Source organism: Myiozetetes cayanensis, unplaced genomic scaffold, assembly GCF_022539395.1.
Source record: "Myiozetetes cayanensis isolate MyiCay16 unplaced genomic scaffold, myiCay2020 scf19, whole genome shotgun sequence".
NCBI classification, from domain to species: Eukaryota; Metazoa; Chordata; class Aves; order Passeriformes; family Tyrannidae; genus Myiozetetes; species Myiozetetes cayanensis.
The window spans coordinates 2846019-2863013 of NW_026087400.1; the positions used below are offsets into that span (position 1 = coordinate 2846019).

Below are 16995 nucleotides of genomic sequence, written 5' to 3' on the forward strand. Positions count from 1 at the left end.
CCTGAGCCCCAGCACTGCTGGACCCCCACCAGCCTGGACCCCTGCCAGCCCCTGACAAATGATTTTGCCATTTCATGGGGGGAAGGAGACGTTGATTAACTCCTGTACTTGCCTTTCTGGAAAGGTTATGGCTTAATTGGTCAAACTTGGAGCCATAAATCATGTGCTGAAGGATCAGCAGAGATAAGAAAATTTTTGCAGAATGTTGCAAAACACTTTTTGGTAGGTGGGATCCAGCTGTGCCCATCCAGCTGTGGGGGCTGAGGGCAGCCAGTGTACAGGGCTCTTCCATGGAAATGATTCACCCTCCAGCCAGGGGCCGGAAATTCTCCCCTCTGTTATCAGTTAATCTCAGGACTTGCAAAAGATCCTTTTTTATTTCACTTTCGCAAAAAGAAAACAACAGGAAAGCCATTGTTTGCTTTATTCAGAAGAATCATAATTCCATCTGGTTTGAAGAATGGTTCTGTTTCTCATTGGGGAGTGCTATTCCCCCAACATAAAAACTGTAATAGGGGGGAAATGCAGCAGATCAGCTCCCAGCAGAACAGAAAATCGAGTGAGGGAACTGTCAGGCCTGGCTTAGAGTGATGCTGAAGGGAGAAGAGATTTCTGGCTCTTGTGATGAGCTGGGTGCCATCCAGGCAGGCATGGCTTGCACTGGCCACATGTGCGGGGATGGGGAGTGGGCACGTAAGGCCGGCACAGGGGTGGGGGACAGGGACATATCATAACATGAAGAGGTGAAATGTCCTGGCTGGGTGACACTGGTGCCACTCAGGACGTGGCATTATTGGAAAACGGGATGAAGGCTGCTGGCTCATCCAGGACAGGACATGCAGACCTGTTCAGGGTCTCTAAAAAACCTGACTTTTAAGCCAGAAAGGAATGGGATGGGCTCAACAACCACATCGGATTTCAGTGGAGGAGGGACAGAAGTGCCAGTAGTGAAATCAGCGCTGAGCTGGGGAAGATGGAGTTTAAAAGAACTGACAGAAGTAAAGGGCAGACAATGGGTAGGACTAGGAGCGGTGACAGGCAGGAAGTGCTGTGACAGTGCAGGGCTGGGGTCGATCTTCGTCAATGGTTAATGATGCATTACCAGACAGGAGGAGCACGGTGCCGAAGCCTCCAGAGAGGAGCTCAGCGGGGCTTGGCTTTGGGATCTGGCAAAAACAAGACTGAGGGGGGTATGAGTGATGCTCAGCCAGACTGGGATGGGCGAGTGCCCTTTGCCGAGGCACAGCATCCTGCAGGGCGCGAGCCATGACCGCACCGGGCTGGGAGGAGGAGAGTGTTTTCCTGGAACAGCCTCCAGGGGAGAGATTTTCTTCTCCTCCTCCTCTCTTGATTAGCTCATGCTGCCGCTGCCCTGGGGGCGGCCGGCCAGGGCCTGGCCCCGACCACTGTGGTCCCACCTGCCTTCGCCCACTCCCGGGTGCCCAGACAGGCGATGGGATCTCTGGGGACCCCAGCCTGCTTTGGCCTGGGATCGGCAAGGTCGCACCCAGCTCGAACGGGTCCCCAAGGCTCCAGGACAGTGCGTTCCCAAAACAGAGTGGGGAGGCTGGGCAGGATGACACCATCACTAAACGTACTGGGAGGGGGAGCCAGAGACTGAGGCACTTAACCCTTACAAAAGGGTCCTTTGAGCAGGGACAGGGTGCTGGTGGCAAAGCAGGAGAACCAGGCTGTGGGTGCAGCCCATGTGGGGGGCACAGGGTGCCTTCGTGGTGGCACTGGCTGCCCATGGGCTGGGGTGGTTGGAGCATCTGGAGCCCAGGTGAGCAACCCAGCACCTGGCTCTCAGCAGGACATGACTTCTTTCTCTTGCTTCTTTCTCCACAAGGACCACCCCAGGCATTTCTCTTCAGGTTTATTAACGTTAATGGCGTTAGTCCCGTGTTAATGAGCACACAAACACAGGGCCCATCACTGGGGCTGCAGCAGTGGTGCAGGGGATGGTAAAACCACCCGGAGGAGTGGGGAGCACAGTCAGTGGCAGGAACGCCTCGGCACAGGTCTGTGCTCCCCTGGGATGCTCCAGGCACAGCTGCTGACTGTGGGAACCTTCCCTGCTGCTCATGATGAGGCTGGCACTGGTAAGGATAAAGGCACTTTATGGGAAGATTGCTACACACCTGGTAAATCACTAACAAAACTTGCGAGCTGGCGATGGAATTACTGCAAATCCACGGCGGGGAGAGCACTAAGAACAGGAAACCAAATATTCTGGGACTAAAGGTTGGGTAAGAGTCCCCAGCATCCCACCTCTGAGCATGGGAAGTCCCATCCAGTTGGTGATTGAGACTTCCACAGCTGGACAGAAAGAGCCCCAACTGGAGGGACTGGCTACTTGGCATTTGCTTTAGCTAGGCTGTCAGTGTGGTGGTTCTCCAGGTAAACAATCTGAGGGGGCTTTTCAGAGGGGCAGGGTGGTCTGGGACTCTGAAGATCCTGGGGCAAAGCCGAGCTCACTGCTGGGGATTCTTCCATGGAGGTCTGCGAGTCTGAGTCCTCAGAGGAGAAACTGCTCTGGCTGGAAATCTGAAAGTACTGGGCAGCTTCTGCCCGTGGCCCCGGGGATGGGCCAGGTGTGCTGGGATCCGAGGCAGTCCCGTGGGGCACAGTGGTGGGACATGCCTGGTCAGCACCTGGGAAGCGCATCCAGGGAGGCAGCGTGAAGGGACGCCTCCGAGTGGGTTGGCTGCGCTGCGGGGCGAGGTGTCCTGCCCCTGCCGCTCCCAGGCTGGCTCCACTCTCGGGTTTGGGCAGGGGGGTGTCAGCAGAGACGCGGTTGTGAGAGGCACGGGCACCCTCAGGCCCCAGCTGGCAGCAGGGCTGTGGGGAACTTGGCTCTGCACCCAATGTGGGGCCAGGAGTGGTGTTGGCCCAGGGCTGTCCTGGCCCCTGGTGCTGTCCTGGCCCCTTGGGGCTGGGCTCTGGCTGCTCTGCCACCCCCTGACCCCCCAGCACCACAGGCTCAGGGCTGGCAGCTGCTCTGCAGGCTGGGGCTTCTGTGTGAGGGGCTGCAGACTCTGGGCTGGTGGGGCTGGGGGAGTCTCCCTGCCTGTCAGCTTGCATTCCCCAGGCCTCCTGCAGCTCCGCCAGCATCTCCTCCAGGATCTGCCGGGTCTCCTGGTACCTGTGCCGTGCCTCTGTCCAGGCTGCCAGCCCTTGGCTGCTCTGCATCCTGCGCACCTGAGCTTTCATCTCCTGCAGCTTCTCCAGGGCGAACTCCACTGAGAGCTTCTGGAAGGATCTCTGCAGGCACCGCAGTGCCTGACCCTCCCCACGCTGCACCCGGGCCGAGCACTGCCGGCAGTCCAGCTTCAGCCCCGTGACCTACAACAGGAGGTGAGAGCAGCTGGTTTTGTGGTTGCCAGCAGCACCAGGTCCTGCAGGGGAAGACCCCCCGCACCCACCTTGTTGGAGAACTGGACAAGCTCCTGCAGCAGCTCCCATTCTGCCTGCCGCCGCTCCAGCTGCTTGGAGAAGCTCATCAGCTTCGTCTGGAAAAGGCCTGCAGCCACCTGGAAGGCGTCTGCCTCGGGAAATGCTGCGTCTCGGACCTCAGCCACTTCCCGGCACAGGGTCAGGCCGTGCCGGTACCGAGCCTGCAGGGATGGCAGGAAGGAACAAGCTCCATGTTTGGGAATGGTGCTGGCCTGGGATGTGTGTGCAGGGTGATGTACTGCAGGTCAGCACTCAGCATCGCCATCACAGCTGGATGGGAAACACTTCTGGGCAAGTGAGAAGAAGCAAAGGGAACAGAGGATCTCCAAATCTCTGCTCTGCCCTGGCTTGGCTCAAAACGCTCTAAATGCACCTCCTGTCCCAAGTGGGATAACTGTGCCTTGTTCTCCCTGTGGTGTGTGAGACTAAAGGGCCCCCACACCCAGGGCAGTGTGGGGAAGAACAGGTCCTCATCACCATGTTGTTTGTTGTCTGATGGATGCCCAGGCTCTGTGGGATGAGGGAGCTGCATGGATGGAGTACAGCAGGGACTGGGCACAGCAGTCCCAGCCCAGCACACACCAAGGACCAGCACAGCCATCCCCTCACTGGAGTAGGGCTGCCCAGAGTCCTCCCTGCAATACTGGGCTTGACAACTGTGGCTTGACAACTTTGGTATGACCCGACAGCACAGGGACAATGCCCAGAAGCCTCATTCCAAACCCAGGGAACACATGTTACGGAAGAGCCCCTCCAAGCATACCGTGGCCTGGGCGAGGAACTCATTGAAGTGCTTGGCAGAGCTCTGGCAGCTGTCGGGGCTCCACTCCTGGGTGCCCATCTCCTGCAGCCGCGCTGCCGCCTCCCCGTCCAGCCAGCACCCCAGCTGTGAGAGAGAGGGACAGGGGTCAGGGGGTCAGGCAGGACTGGCCACGGCAGCAGCGTGTCCACGGCACCTCCCCTTCCTGCCCGGGCATCCCAGCCCAGGCACAGTCACGCACAGTCATAGTGAACATCAAAGCTCAGGCTATCCTGCTGTTCTCCGGGCTTCCGTCATCATCGGAAACAAAGGAAACGTGCCCAGAACACTCAGCCACGGAACACCACAGAGGACAACTGCAACTTGCAGCACTCCAGGAACGCCCAGCTCACCTTGCTAAACTCGGTCTCGAGCTCCCGGACCTTTCGGAGGAACTCCAGGCGCTCCAGGCAGCTGTTGGACTGGGACACCAGGTCGTGAAGCTCTTCCTCCAGCTGACTGTACAGCCCCTCGGCCAACTCCATGCCAGTCCTGGTGGATGGGAGGAGAGGGGCTGTCAGTGCCAGGTTCTGCCAGGTGGGCTCAGGGATGCGTGAGGTGGAGGGGAGCAGGTCTCTTGGTCAGCTCCTGACTCTGGTCCTGCACACACCTGGGCAACTCCCCATCCCATGGAGCAATATGGAAAGCAGGGACCACAGGATGGGAAAGCATCGCCCATCAGTGCAGCCCAGCCCCGCGGAGGGAAGGGAGCGGGAGGGAGCAGGGGGATTAGTGCTGCCAGCATGCATGGACAATAGACTGGTGTGGAATGGCTGGACCAGTGTGGCATCACCAGATGAGTCTCACCAGCAGCATCACCCGGCAAGTGCGACATCACTGGATGAGTATGGAATGACCCGATTACGACATCGCTGGATGTGCATGGCACAGCCAGGCGAGTGCGACATCACCGGATGAGCACGGCATGGCCGGCCGGGTGCAGCGTGGCCGGGACTTGGCCCCATCTAGTGGCTTTTCCCAAGCCCAGCCCAAGGCATTGCAGCACAGAGAGAGATGGATCCATCCTGGCCTGGAGCAGGAGACCCTCCCAGGGATCTGGCACCTTCCCCAGTCAGGAAGGGGGGAACACTGCTGTGCCAGGTGTGTGCTCTGGGCGTGCAGAGCAGGAGGGAGCACGGCAACAGCTTGTGCTCATAGGGACGGAGCTGACCCTGGGGAGGTGGCTCTGTCAACCAGCAGAAGCCGAGGGTCCCCACACTGGCACCCCCTGACCAGTGAAGCCGCCCCCTCGTACCTGACGTGGTCGGAGGCGCGCAGGCGGGTGGCCTCCCTGCGCAGCCTGGCCAGCACAAAGCCCCCCTCACGCTGCACCCGCACCAGCTGGGGGTCGCTCAGCACCTTCTGCATCAGCTCCTGGTGCCTCCTGATGCCCGCAGCCGCATCCTGAGGAGGGAGGGAGGGAGGGTTGGACAGGTGTCTTACCTGGGACCTCAACTGGGGCCTCAGCCAGCACAGGAGGGGTACCTGGGGCTGCTCTGAGGGATGCGCAGGGAACAGCCCCATGGCCAGGAGCAGCCAGTCTGGGAGTGGTTATGGCAAGTTTTGGGCAAGCGGGGTGAAATGTCGCTGTGGCTGCACTGCGGATGGGAACTTTGGAAATGTCCCCAGCCTGTGGTGCCACCATCCCTCTGACCTGTGTCCCTGCCAGCCCGTCGGTGCTCCGCAGGTCCTGGATGCAGCGCTGCAGCAGCTCCGACGCCCGCCTGAGGCCGGCCGTGAAGGGATGCAGCTTCTGTTGGGGGACACAGGGTGGGTCAGGGGGAACAGCCTGCCCATGCGGAGAAGGAGGAGGAGGAACATCAGTGACAGGCCAGAGTAGGGAATACTGTGAGGCACTGGGTTAAAGCTGAGGAGGAAGGGAGCGTGGAGACAGATGGGCAGCTGCAGGCAGGAGCAGGCAGCAAGGAGCTACCCTCCTGTGCTCAGAGCTCTCCTTTTCCTTCCCCTCTCCCAGACCTTCCTGTTGCTTTTCCAGGGATGTGTGTGGGACGTGTAAGACGCGGTGGGGACAGAGGGGCAGGGGGGAAGGTGAGGCGATGGCTAATGGCGTGGTAACAGACACCTGGAAGAATTGCACCCACTCGCCGTGGCAGTAGGGGAAGGCACCATCCAGCTCCGAGGGCAGCTGGGAGCTGTCGACATGGCGGCCCAGAGCCTTCAGCGATGTCAGGGTCTCCACCTGCGGACACAGGGCTGAGAAGGCTGGTCCCTCCCCAGGGACAGCCTCGAGCAGGAAATAACCCCCTCCTGCCCCAGCCCAGGGAACAGGGACAGGCTCACCTGCACCCCAGGCAGCCTCTCACGGTGGGCAACCAGCTCCTTCTCAGCCAGCAGCAGCACAGTGTGGATGCAGCCCGGTGAGACGCTCTGTGGGAGGCAGGCAAGAGTCACCAGGGCAAACCCCACACGCAGCCCTCGGACTCGCCGTGGAGCCCATTTCCCAGTGAGCTCAGGCAACAGGCACTGGGAAATGGGCTCCACAGTGACAGCCCACTGTCCTGGTGGGGACACCTGCCCCAGGCACAGGCATGCAGAGCCCAGAGTACCTGGATGGAGCGGAGGGCCGAGAACAAGACGGGAGCGGGCGGCTGCTTCCTGGCATCCACCACGACCGTCAGCCCAATGTCCTTCACTTCTCGCCTCTCGCCATTCTTCGCTTCTCGCCTAGCGAGGGGAAACACAGCAGGAGCAGATGGCACTTGAAGTGTGGGTCCTCCCCTGGGGCAGGACCTGCTCAAAGCCCTCTCCCACACCCTGCACACCCAGGCAGGCAGGAGCCCACAGCCACAAGTGGTGAGCTCATCCCTGTGGGATGCCCCAGCCAAAGGCTCAGAGCGTGTGCCTGTGGCAGGGGCACAGCCCAGGGTCCTTGGGGATGTGCCCAAACCAGAATTTGCGGGATGCTGGGCATCTGCCTGACTTGGCCCAGGAGCCCCGAGCCAGGCAGCAGCTGGGGATCACTGGCAGGTCCTGCTGGCCCTTACCTGGGGAGGGAGCAGAGGTAGAGGATGAGCCTCGCCAGCTCGGCAGCTGAGCACCACGCAGCCCCCCAGGCGCTGCCACTGGTGGTCACCAGAAGGAGGGCCCTGCCCAACCTGTCTGAGCTCCCTGCAGAAAAAGGTGAGTGACCCCTCTGGCAGCCACCCTCCAACTCTGAGCAACCCACAAGGGGCCAGGGCACCCACTGGTGCTGCCCCAGCTCAGCTCAGGGTCTGCCATAGTGCAGCCCCTCTGGTCCTTCTAGAGGGGAAGAACCAGCCTTGGGGGGGGCTCTGGACATGAACGCCTGGCATTCCAGAGTGCTGGGGACGTTTTTTCCTGAGAAAAAGATGAGGTTTGTTACTGTTTTTCAGTTCTTGGGAAAAGGAAGGAGCCAAATGTTTAGTGTTTGGCAGCTAAAGCTGAACAGCTTCACTAGAGAGGAATGGTGTGGGAGGGTTCGGTGCGGCTGGGACCGGGGCAGCTGCTCTGCTGCCTGCATTTATGTTTTTAATATTTTTGCCCAGCTGAAAGGAAATTTTCTGCTTGGGGGATTTCTGGCCTCCAGCAAAGCCCTGAACCTTTCCTCCAGCACACCCTCTCCAGCAGCCCACTGTTTCCCTCTGGAGGCCTCTCCCACCATCCCCCAGGATCGCGGTGCTGGCAGTACCTGGCAGGCAGATGATGCCAGAGCGGAGCAGCCCCGCGTGCAGGTCCAGCCAGGTCAGTGGCTCCCGCCCAGCAGGGCTGGTGCCAGGCACGGAAGGACCGTTCTTACAGCCGGTGCTTGCCAGGGAGCGTTCCTCCACAGGGGCAGCAGCAGCTGCATTTGTACCTGTGCACAGGGATGGAGGAGGGAGGAGCTGGTGACATGACACGAGGCAAAGGAATGGCCAAGCCCCAGCTGTGCCTGGTCAGGTGCAGCAGCCCCACGGGACGGTACCTTTCCCAGCGGCCCTGGCTCTGCCCATCCTGGGCGAGTAGATGGCTGACATCTTCTTCCAGGCCCCCTCGTGCTGGCTGGTGGCTCTTTCATCTGCGGGAGCTGCCCCGAGCCGAGCACCCTTCAGGAAGGAGAACTTGTGGCTGGAGCCTGGGGGAAGCCGGGGGCTGCCCCGCTGCGCCAACACCTCTGCTGGCACCCTGGGAGTTGCTTGGCGGGGCTGGCGGCTGAGGAGTGTGGGGCTGCTGGCCCCTTTCCCGTGCTGGGCAGGGGTCTCATGGGGGGCAGCAGAGGGCAGCTCAGGGCTGGGGCCATCTGGCTCCTCCAGGATGGCTGCCATCAGCCCAGGGCCAAAGCTCACTGGGTTCTGCAGCGCAGCCAGGTAGGAGTCACGGTGGCGGCACCTTGGGCCGTGTGGCCCTGGCTCCTGGCTCAGCTTCCTCCCCAGGCACGGGCTGCAGGGACTCTCCTCTGAGCTCAGTGCCCCCCCACAGGGCCAGGTGTCTGCCCCCAGTCCCCCATTTTCCCAGAGGAGCATCATCTCAGCCCCAGCCCCCGTTGTCCCTGGTGGGCAGATGGGCAGCAGGGGCCTGGTCAGGACATGCAGCTGCTCCTGGGATTGCTCCAGCAGGTCCACGTACTCCCCCTCCAGGTTCTGGCTGATGATCTCGTAGAGGCTGGGCACAGGTAGCAGGGACGGCTTCTTCTGCAGCCCAGCCTGCTCCACCTTGATCAGTCCCGGGTATCGTCCCTGGCTCGACTTCCAAGAGGTGGCCTTGCAGCCTGGGATGGTGCCTGCAATGTTGCTGCAGGGCGCAGGGACGTTTGGTGTGCTGTGGGGCATGGGCGTGCCGGGTCCTGCTGGCTCGGGTGCGGTCTGAGGAGCAGGTTCTTGCTGGGCACCTGCGGGCACACCATCGGCTCCAGCCCGGGGCCTGTGGATGAACTCTGGCGTGGCAATCCGGCTCCACGGCAGCGGGGTAACGCCGTTCTCGGTGGCCACCAGGCAGGTGTGCAGGGGGTCCCCAGCCCAGCTGCTGTTCACCTCCTCCAGCCACGCGTCAGTGAAGAGCAGCGCATGGGCAGCCTCCGGCACCGGCGTCTCCTCCACGGAGCGCAGGTCCAGGGAGAGGTGCTTGACGGTGACGCGCGCCGAGTGCTCCTCGCAGGGCTCCGCTTGCAGGTAGAAGTCCCCGGGGCGCAGCAGGAGGGGGTTGAGCGGTGCCAGGTGCACGACCACCTTCTCATGCAGACACAAGGGCCAGCCTTCATGGAGAAAGATGCGGTTAAAGTAGGGAGCCTGGGAGGGAGGAAGAACACAGCGCGTGAGCGAGCCCTGTGTGAGCCAGCCCTGTGCCCGCCCAGCCGCCCCACGAGCTCTCGCTGCCCAGCTCTGCTGCCCGGCTCTGTTCTTCCCATTGTAGGGACAAGGGATCTCAGTGACACAATGGATGTCCCTCAGCCAAGCCACCACAGCAGAGCTGTGCAAGCCCACCCCGATCCATGGCTATTCCCAGGGTGTGGAGTCTCCCTGTGCACTCACAGAAGGAAACCCCCTGCTTGAGCCTCTCTAGCAGCAAGGCAAGGTGACCCCAGAGGGACTGCGTGTGCTGGTGCCATCCCAGGGAGCTGGGTGTGCATGGTCCCCTCTGCAGGGAGGGGATGGGACAGGGAGGGGGCCATGCAGGCAGGATGCATTAGGACAAATGCCCAGTGTCCAGAAGCAGGACTCGGGGGCACCGCGGTGGGATCACGGGGGCTTACGCAGGCTGCCTGCCGCAGGCGCTCGAAGAGCCGCTTGGCCGGGATGAGGAACTGGAGCAGGCAGCAGAGCCCATCACCCTGGTAGCTGGTCTCCAGCAGCCGAAACACCTGGCCCAGGACAGTCGGGGCTGTGGCTTCGAAGGGCGGGTAGAGGGCCTGGAGGGCACTCTGCACCGCTGCATCCAGCGACCCGGCGTCCTGCGGGAGGGAGGAACGCGTCACTGGTGGGAGAGTGGTCCCGCAGTGGGGATGCTATCCCCCTCCACACCGGTGCCTCTGCCCACCATCCCATGCTGTGCCACACTGCTGCTGGGGCCCTGGGATGCCCACGCTGGCAACGCTGCTGAGCTCGGGGGGCTCCAAACCTTGCTGGGCTGGAAACGGGAGGAACTGGGAGTGGAGCACAGTGAGCACAGCGCAGGCGGGGTGCGCAGCGTGGCGGGTCCATTTCCCAACGATTGAGGAGCCTGGGATGAGCTCCCGAAGGCTGCCAGCCGCCTTGCTTGGCCACCAGCCATGTGGAGGCGGAGGAGCCACAGCAGCCGAGGGGTTAAGCGGAGTCAGAGCAGACAGAGCGTGGGGATGTGCTGGGCTCCTCAGCTCGCTGCAGGAATGCAGCAGATGGGAGGAAGGACAAACATCTGAAGATGGATACGGTGTTTTGGTCCAGACTCACTGCTGAATTCGCCAAACTCAAAATCACTCCTGCAAGCATTTTTTTGGGAAGCCTTCTGCTGCGTTGCAGCCCCCTGAGCTGCCCCAGACTGGGTGAGGACACTGGGTCTGTGCTACATGTGAAACAGCAGTTCCCAGTTCATTCTCTCAGTGCTGCAGGAGCTCTTGGTTGCCTGGACCCATCTGGCACAGCTGGTACATGAGGGAAAACCATCTCACAGCTCCCATGACACCCTTGGCTGTGCTCCAGGCAGTACGAGGGTGACTCTGGCACAGTTGCCAAAGGGACCCCATTGGTGAGTGGGGAAGAGGAGCATCCTCCAAACATCTGGGTCCTGCACTTCAAGCAGCTGTAGTTCGCCATCATCCCCATGCTACTGTGAGGGCACCTGGGAAGTCTGGTGGAATTAGCTGAAGGTTGGATTAGCTCAAGGTGAGCATTAGTATCAGGCAGCTAATCCCTGGTCCAGGAGCCCATGCAGAGACAAAGGAGGCCCGGTTAATTCAGCTTAATTAGCTTTAATGCACTTTAGCTAAGGCACTTTGCAGTCACACTCGGTTAATTCTTCTTGACTTTTTCTCCGTGTCTGCATGCAGGAATCTCCTGCCCTTGCACCTAACAGGAGAAGCCACAGAGCCAGGCAGAGCAGGAGGAGAGCCAATCTCTTCTCAGGGCCCTGATCTATCAGTGCGTTCCCTGTCAGGGGTTTCTGCCATTGGACCTTTCTCCTCACGCTTGGTCTTACCACGCACAGTTCCCAGAAGGCACTGGAGACCTTTCTCTGAAAAGTCTCTGCTGCAGGGCAAGGCACCCCACTTGATGCTGCTCCAGTGGAGCCCTGGTGCAGCCACCTGGTCCCCAGTGCCAAGCACAACTGGGCACACACCTCCCCTCTGCCCAGCACCGCTGAGCTCAGCTTCTTCCCCATCCCAACACCGAGGTGAGGAGCCACCATCTGCAACAGCACAGGGGGATCCATCCAGCTCCAAACACTGCCAAGAGAGATGAGCCAGCACTGCCCGCCCTGCCTCTGACAGTGTTTTAAATCCTTACAGGGATGGTGACTCCACCACTGCCTGAGCAGTGTTTGCCCAGAGCTTGACAGACCTCTCAGTGAAGAAGTTTTTCCTAGCATCCAATCTAACCCTCCCCTGGCACCACTCGAGGCTGTTTCCTCTCGCCCTATCACCCAGGACTTCATCCAGCAGCAGGGACTGCATGAGCCAATGTCAGGAGAGAACCAGGGACTGATGGAGGCACCAGACACAGGCCAGGTTGTGCTGGGGAATATTTTGGCCTGGAATGACTGACTAAAAATGTTTTCATGGAATGTCACTAAGCACTTCATCACTGGGGGAGGTTTTTGGGGTAACCATGGTGCAGCAGCTCTGCGTTCGTGGGCGAAGCTGCATCTGGGCCGGCCAGGAGCCCATAGGAATCCCAAAGCAGCCAGTTATCCCAGTCCCTCCACCCGCTGTGAGGGAGCGGAGCTGGAACAAAGGCATTAGGGAGCATAAGGAGATTTACATTTGCAAAGCTATTTCCATTTTAATAAGCCAAAGTGCTGTTAAATAGAGATTGATATTTCTCCCCAAATACCCATATTTTTAAAGTGGTTTACATCAACAAGTCAGGCTGGGCTTTGGGGTTTTGGTGCGGTGAAGTTGTTTAACCCGTGCCCAAAGCCACAGGGTGACTCAGCTCCAGCTCCATTCTGCCCCCCTGCTCAGGAAGGAGCAAGGTTTGAGCCTGGGACCAGTCCTGAATACCAATTCCTCTCCCTCTCCGGCAGCTCTTGCTGTCACAGACTTTGGCAGGACGCGATGCAGGCGCCCAGCCTGGCCTGGCGGAGCGGGATCTCTCTCAGCACATAGCCCGGGGCAACGGCACGTGCCGGCTGCGGTGACAAACGAGCCAGTCGGGCCCGGAAGGGTCTGCTGAGGGCCCCCCTTCCCCCCAGTCACTGGCACGACTCAGGCAGCAGCACCCGCTCGCTGCCCCCCATCCCCCTGACAAACTTTGCAGGGAAGTTTAAACATAGCGGGAGGGTGGTAGCCCCGCACACACCTGCCCAAGGGGCCACGGCCACCTCCACCACACCTGATCTCCAACCTCGCACTGACCTTCACCTTCACACCCAACCTCCACACCTTCACACCCACCTCCACCCTCATTTTCACACCCAACCTCCACACCTTCACACCCACCTCCACCTTCACACCCACCTCCACCTTCACACTCGTCTTCGCATCCACCTTCAACTCCACACCCACCTCTGCCTTTGCACCTCCTTCCACCTTCGCTCCCGACCTCCTTCTGCTGTCGCTCCCCGTGCCCACCCCGTGCCCACCCGGTGCCCACGGGGAGGGGCAGCGGCAGGGAGAGGGATGTCCCAGGAATTACCATGTTTCCTAGGAAGTGGCGGAGGGGCCGGGGGCCGCGGCACCGACCGTCCCGTCCCGTCCTTCCTCCTCCTCCTCGCCGGGGCTCTCCGGCCCGGGGCTCCCGGCCGGTCCGCGCTCCGCGGGCGGCTCTTCCCGGCGCCGGCGCCTCCGGAGCCGCGGGCGGGGGCGGGCAGCCCTGGCCCCCCGGCCCCTCCGCCCGCCGCGCCTCTTCTGGGGAAAAAAAGAAGAAAAGAAAAGAAAAAAAAAAAAGAAGGGTAAAGAAAGAAAAGACTAAGAAAGAGCGATCGGGGCGGGGCGGGGGAGGGGAGGAGGGGCTGGCGGGGGCGGCCCGGGAGCGCCGGGGGCCGGGGGCCGCTCTCCTGTGCCCGCCGGAGGGAGCCCCCCGTGCGCTCCCGAGCTGCGGCTCCTCCGGGGGGGCTCTCCCTGCGCGCCCCCGCCTGTGGTTTGGGGGCGGCCCCCGGCGGGATGGGATGGGATGGGGTGGTGTAGGGAGTGTAAGACCCCCGGGGAAAGAAGCCCTGGAGGGTGGCAGGAGAGGCTGCACTGGGGGGCCTCCCACAGCCCACCCAGTTACCCAGCCCCCGAGAAGCTCCAGGCAGGGGGTCCTGGAATACACCGGGAACATGCAGAGCTGCATGTGTGTATGTATGTGTGCAGTGTGTTCATACGAGCAGTGTCTGGGGGGATTTCCTTCTTTTCCAATCCACCCCAGCCAGGCAGGGTTGGTGAGATCCCCAGCACTGGTCTGCGTCCCATATGCATCCCATGGTTCCTAGTTCCCATTCTTCAGCTACCCCAAAAGCAGAGCAGCAGGACAGTGAGTGCCTCTCGGGGGACTTTGAGCTGTTCCAGGGATGGGAAGGACCTACTGAGGAGCAGGATCGTGGGATTCAGCAACCAGAGCTGTACAAAAACAACCAGCGTAAGAGCCAAAGCCACAGATTTGGTGTCTCCTCAGGCAAAGTGCTGCTCTGCACAGCTCTGCCAGTCCTGAGCACAGCCAGCCCTCCCAGCCGCAGGCATGGCGGGCACAGGGCTCCCAGCTCTGCCAGCCCTCTTCATGGTGTCCAGCACTCTTAAACCCTCTTGCTCAGGCTGGAGTCATTTCCACTGTCGTGTTCATGGGAATGGGCTCAAGGCCGGGACTGGGGCTGGGAAGGGAGACAGGACAAGGGTGGGTGGGACGGCCCCGGCGTGGGCTGCAGGCTGCCGGGGCAGCCTCGCTAACGAACATTTGTCCAGGGATCAGTGAGCGGCCAAAGGACGGGCTGTGAAAACAAGCTGAGACGGGAGGAGGTGCAGCTGGGCTGCTGGCGTGTGGGAGGGAGGACGGCGCCAGCGAGGCCTTCGCGTTTGCTTCCCATTTCCTTGGGAGCTGGCGAGAGCCCTCCCGTCGCCCATATGGATCACGAGTGCTGCGAGGGCTCAGGCACCAGGGGTTGTGCAGGTGGGCAGAGGCTTGGCTGTGGGGACCGTGCTGAGCTCACACACAGCTCCCTGCAGGGCTGGCTCTTGGCTCCCAGCCTCCTGCCCGGGATCCCCAATGCCAGCTGGGGCCAACTGGGCAGCTCCCCCTCCCCACCAGCAGCCAATCGCTCCCGTAATTGTGCTGGTTCACTTACCAGCTTCAGGCTTTTTGTAGTTCCTCTGAGAGCAGGGGAGCATGAGCTCAGGGCTGTGACCTCCTTTAATTGTGTAGTCACCTCTGAAATGAGCCCAAGAGCTTGCTTTGGCTCTTGCACCTCCTGACGGGCACCAGGCTGAGGGCAGGGAGGAAGGCAGTGTGACTGACCGGGTCGTGGCACCAGCACAATGGATCAGTCCCACTCTGGCACTGGCAAGCAGGAGGGGACAGATGTGGACCTGAGCCCAGAGGGACCCCACCACCTTGGCACCGAGAGCAGCAGCTCCCCACCTGCACCATGGAGTGCCTTTTGCCAGCTGTGCTCAGCTGGGCCACCCTGTGAAGGCACTGAGCATGGCTATGTCCAGCCCTGCATCCCCCAAAGCAGCTCCCCATGCCCTCCTGCAGCCTCAGACAATGAGGCTCAGAGCTGGGAGTCGGGGTGTTGGGGAGCAAGCCTGCCCAGCAAGAGGCAGAGCTCTTTGGGGCCTCATGGGTGCCCCTGCCCCCTGGGCCCCTGACCCAATGAGCTCACCCTCCTCTGCTGCTCCCGTTCTCCATGTCCTGTTTGTCCCGAGCAGCTGCTGGGACAGGCTGCATGTGGCCTCCTGCCCTGCCCCTCCGCCGGCACAGAGCCACCATTCAGATCCCCCCGGGCTCTGCCCGAGGTCACCATTCCTGCATTTTTATTTTTACTTTTCTGCAAAATCAACCCTCTTGGCTCTCTGCATCCCCCTTTGTCTCCCATGAGGCTCCCAGTCCCTGTGTCATGAGCTGGCGTGCTGCGAGAGGAGCCCGCCTGTCTGGGGGAAGGCAACCCTTGGTGGGGGGAGACACACCGACTGCAGTGCCGGTCCTGGGGGTCCCCTGGGATGTCACTGCGATGTTGGGGTGGAGGGAGGGTCAGGGCGGTGAGCCCAGCATCAGGGTTGGTCTCTGTGGCTGGGCTCCTGGTGGACCCTGTGCCCCCACACCCGGGGTCCTTGCCTGCTGCTGGCCATGCCCTGCAGGGCTCTGGCTGTGTGAGCTCTGGGTCCCTGGGTGTCCCCGCTGACTGTGTTTGATGAAGCGGTCAGGGCTGGCGTCAGCAGTGACCCCACGCTGGCCTAGAGCCCTCCCAGCTCCAGGAACAGCCGTGGCTGGGTCACGCTGAGCCTGCAGCTGGGAAAACAACCACGGAGCAGCCCCCACATGTCCCCCAGATGTATTTTTAGATGCTGCTGGGTCAGAGGCTGTCAGGGACGTGCAGGTGACAGCGGGCAGCATCAGGCTGGCAGTGACACCACAGATGAGGCAGTGGGCAGGAGCCGCAGCTCCCCACACCTCGATGCTGACAGTGTTTCTCTGAGCTCTGGTGAAGTCCCTGCTGGTCTAGGGACGACCACAGTGGCCACAGGTCCTGGTCACAGCTCCAGTTGTGTTGGTGACAGTGAACTTGTCCTGGCTGGAAATGGATGTGGGAGGTTTTATTTTGAGCTGCTGACTTTTCTTTCCAAGTTCCCTCCAACCCCAGCTGGGCTGCTCTCACTTTCCATGCCGAGTCCCCGGGTTTTCCCCGGCGTTTCCCCAGCCCACACGCGCCTGCCCGTGGAAGGCTGGTGAGCAGCAGCAGTGCTGCCTCTGGCACTGGCACACGCCCTCTGGGGAATTCCCAGGGTGCTTATGGCACCGCGGGACACAGATGTGTCTGGATTTCCTTGCGGATGGAAAACGTGCCAGGATGTCCTTGCCCACTGAAGCAGTACTGCCCTAGCCCAGCCCCTGTGGTCCCTGGGGAATCCTAGCACGTGGCTGCAGGGCAGTTTGGGCCATTGTATCACGGGAGAGATGTGGAAAGAGCTGGGGCAGGATGGGGAACTGCCTGCACGTGCCGAGGAGTGTGTGGGGCCTGAAGGAACCCTGACCTGGGGAGCAAGGGGTGTCCTGGGGACAGCAGGGAGCAGTGTCCTGACCTGGGCAGGGAACAGTTGGCAGCACAGGAAAGGGAATTCCTGCAAGTTCCTGCCCTTCTGGGCTACTGGCTCCCATCTGACCATGGCCCATTCCTTCTGCAGCAGCCTGGGGGGACTGGCCTTTCCCCAGCAGAGGAGCCCTTGCACTCCTGGAATGGGCAGAGCAGCTCGGCAGGAGAAGCCTTTTCCTATGTGAAAGGTTGAGTCAAATAGGGCAGGATTTCACGCTCAGTTGCTTCTGTCATCCCTTGCAGGAAGCGCTACGAGGACCAGCCTGTGTGTCAAACTTTAGATGTGGTTTTGACTGTTCCTTGCCAAACACGGGAGTGTTTGGTTAGGGTTTGGCTCCTTGTAGGCTTTTTTCAGTTCAACTTCA

General features: G+C 61.0%; 1 protein-coding gene across 1 annotated transcript; it reads right to left on the reverse strand.

Moving 5' to 3' along the window:
* Positions 1-427: 427 nt before the first annotated feature.
* On the reverse strand, positions 428-13179 carry KIAA1755 (KIAA1755 ortholog). The gene is made up of 14 exons (XM_050314015.1): positions 13042-13179; positions 9963-10160; positions 8199-9498; positions 7926-8090; positions 7261-7384; positions 6823-6940; positions 6557-6643; positions 6339-6455; positions 5910-6008; positions 5511-5659; positions 4609-4747; positions 4220-4342; positions 3426-3617; positions 428-3345 (listed from the first exon to the last, which is right to left on the reverse strand). The coding sequence occupies exons 1-14, from the start codon at positions 13042-13044 to the stop codon at positions 2353-2355; spliced, it is 3807 nt and encodes a 1268-aa protein (XP_050169972.1). The 5' UTR covers positions 13045-13179; the 3' UTR covers positions 428-2352.
* Between the last annotated feature and the right edge of the window lie 3816 nt (positions 13180-16995).

Excerpts from the sequence above, each read along its gene's own strand:
- KIAA1755 (XM_050314015.1), bottom strand. Across the intron at positions 8,091-8,198 it reads AGCCAGGGCCGCTGGGAAAG|GTACAAATGCAGCTGCTGCT; the intron begins GTACCGTCCCGT and ends CCCTGTGCACAG. Across the intron at positions 7,385-7,925 it reads TGGCATCATCTGCCTGCCAG|GGAGCTCAGACAGGTTGGGC; the intron begins GTACTGCCAGCA and ends CTTTTTCTGCAG.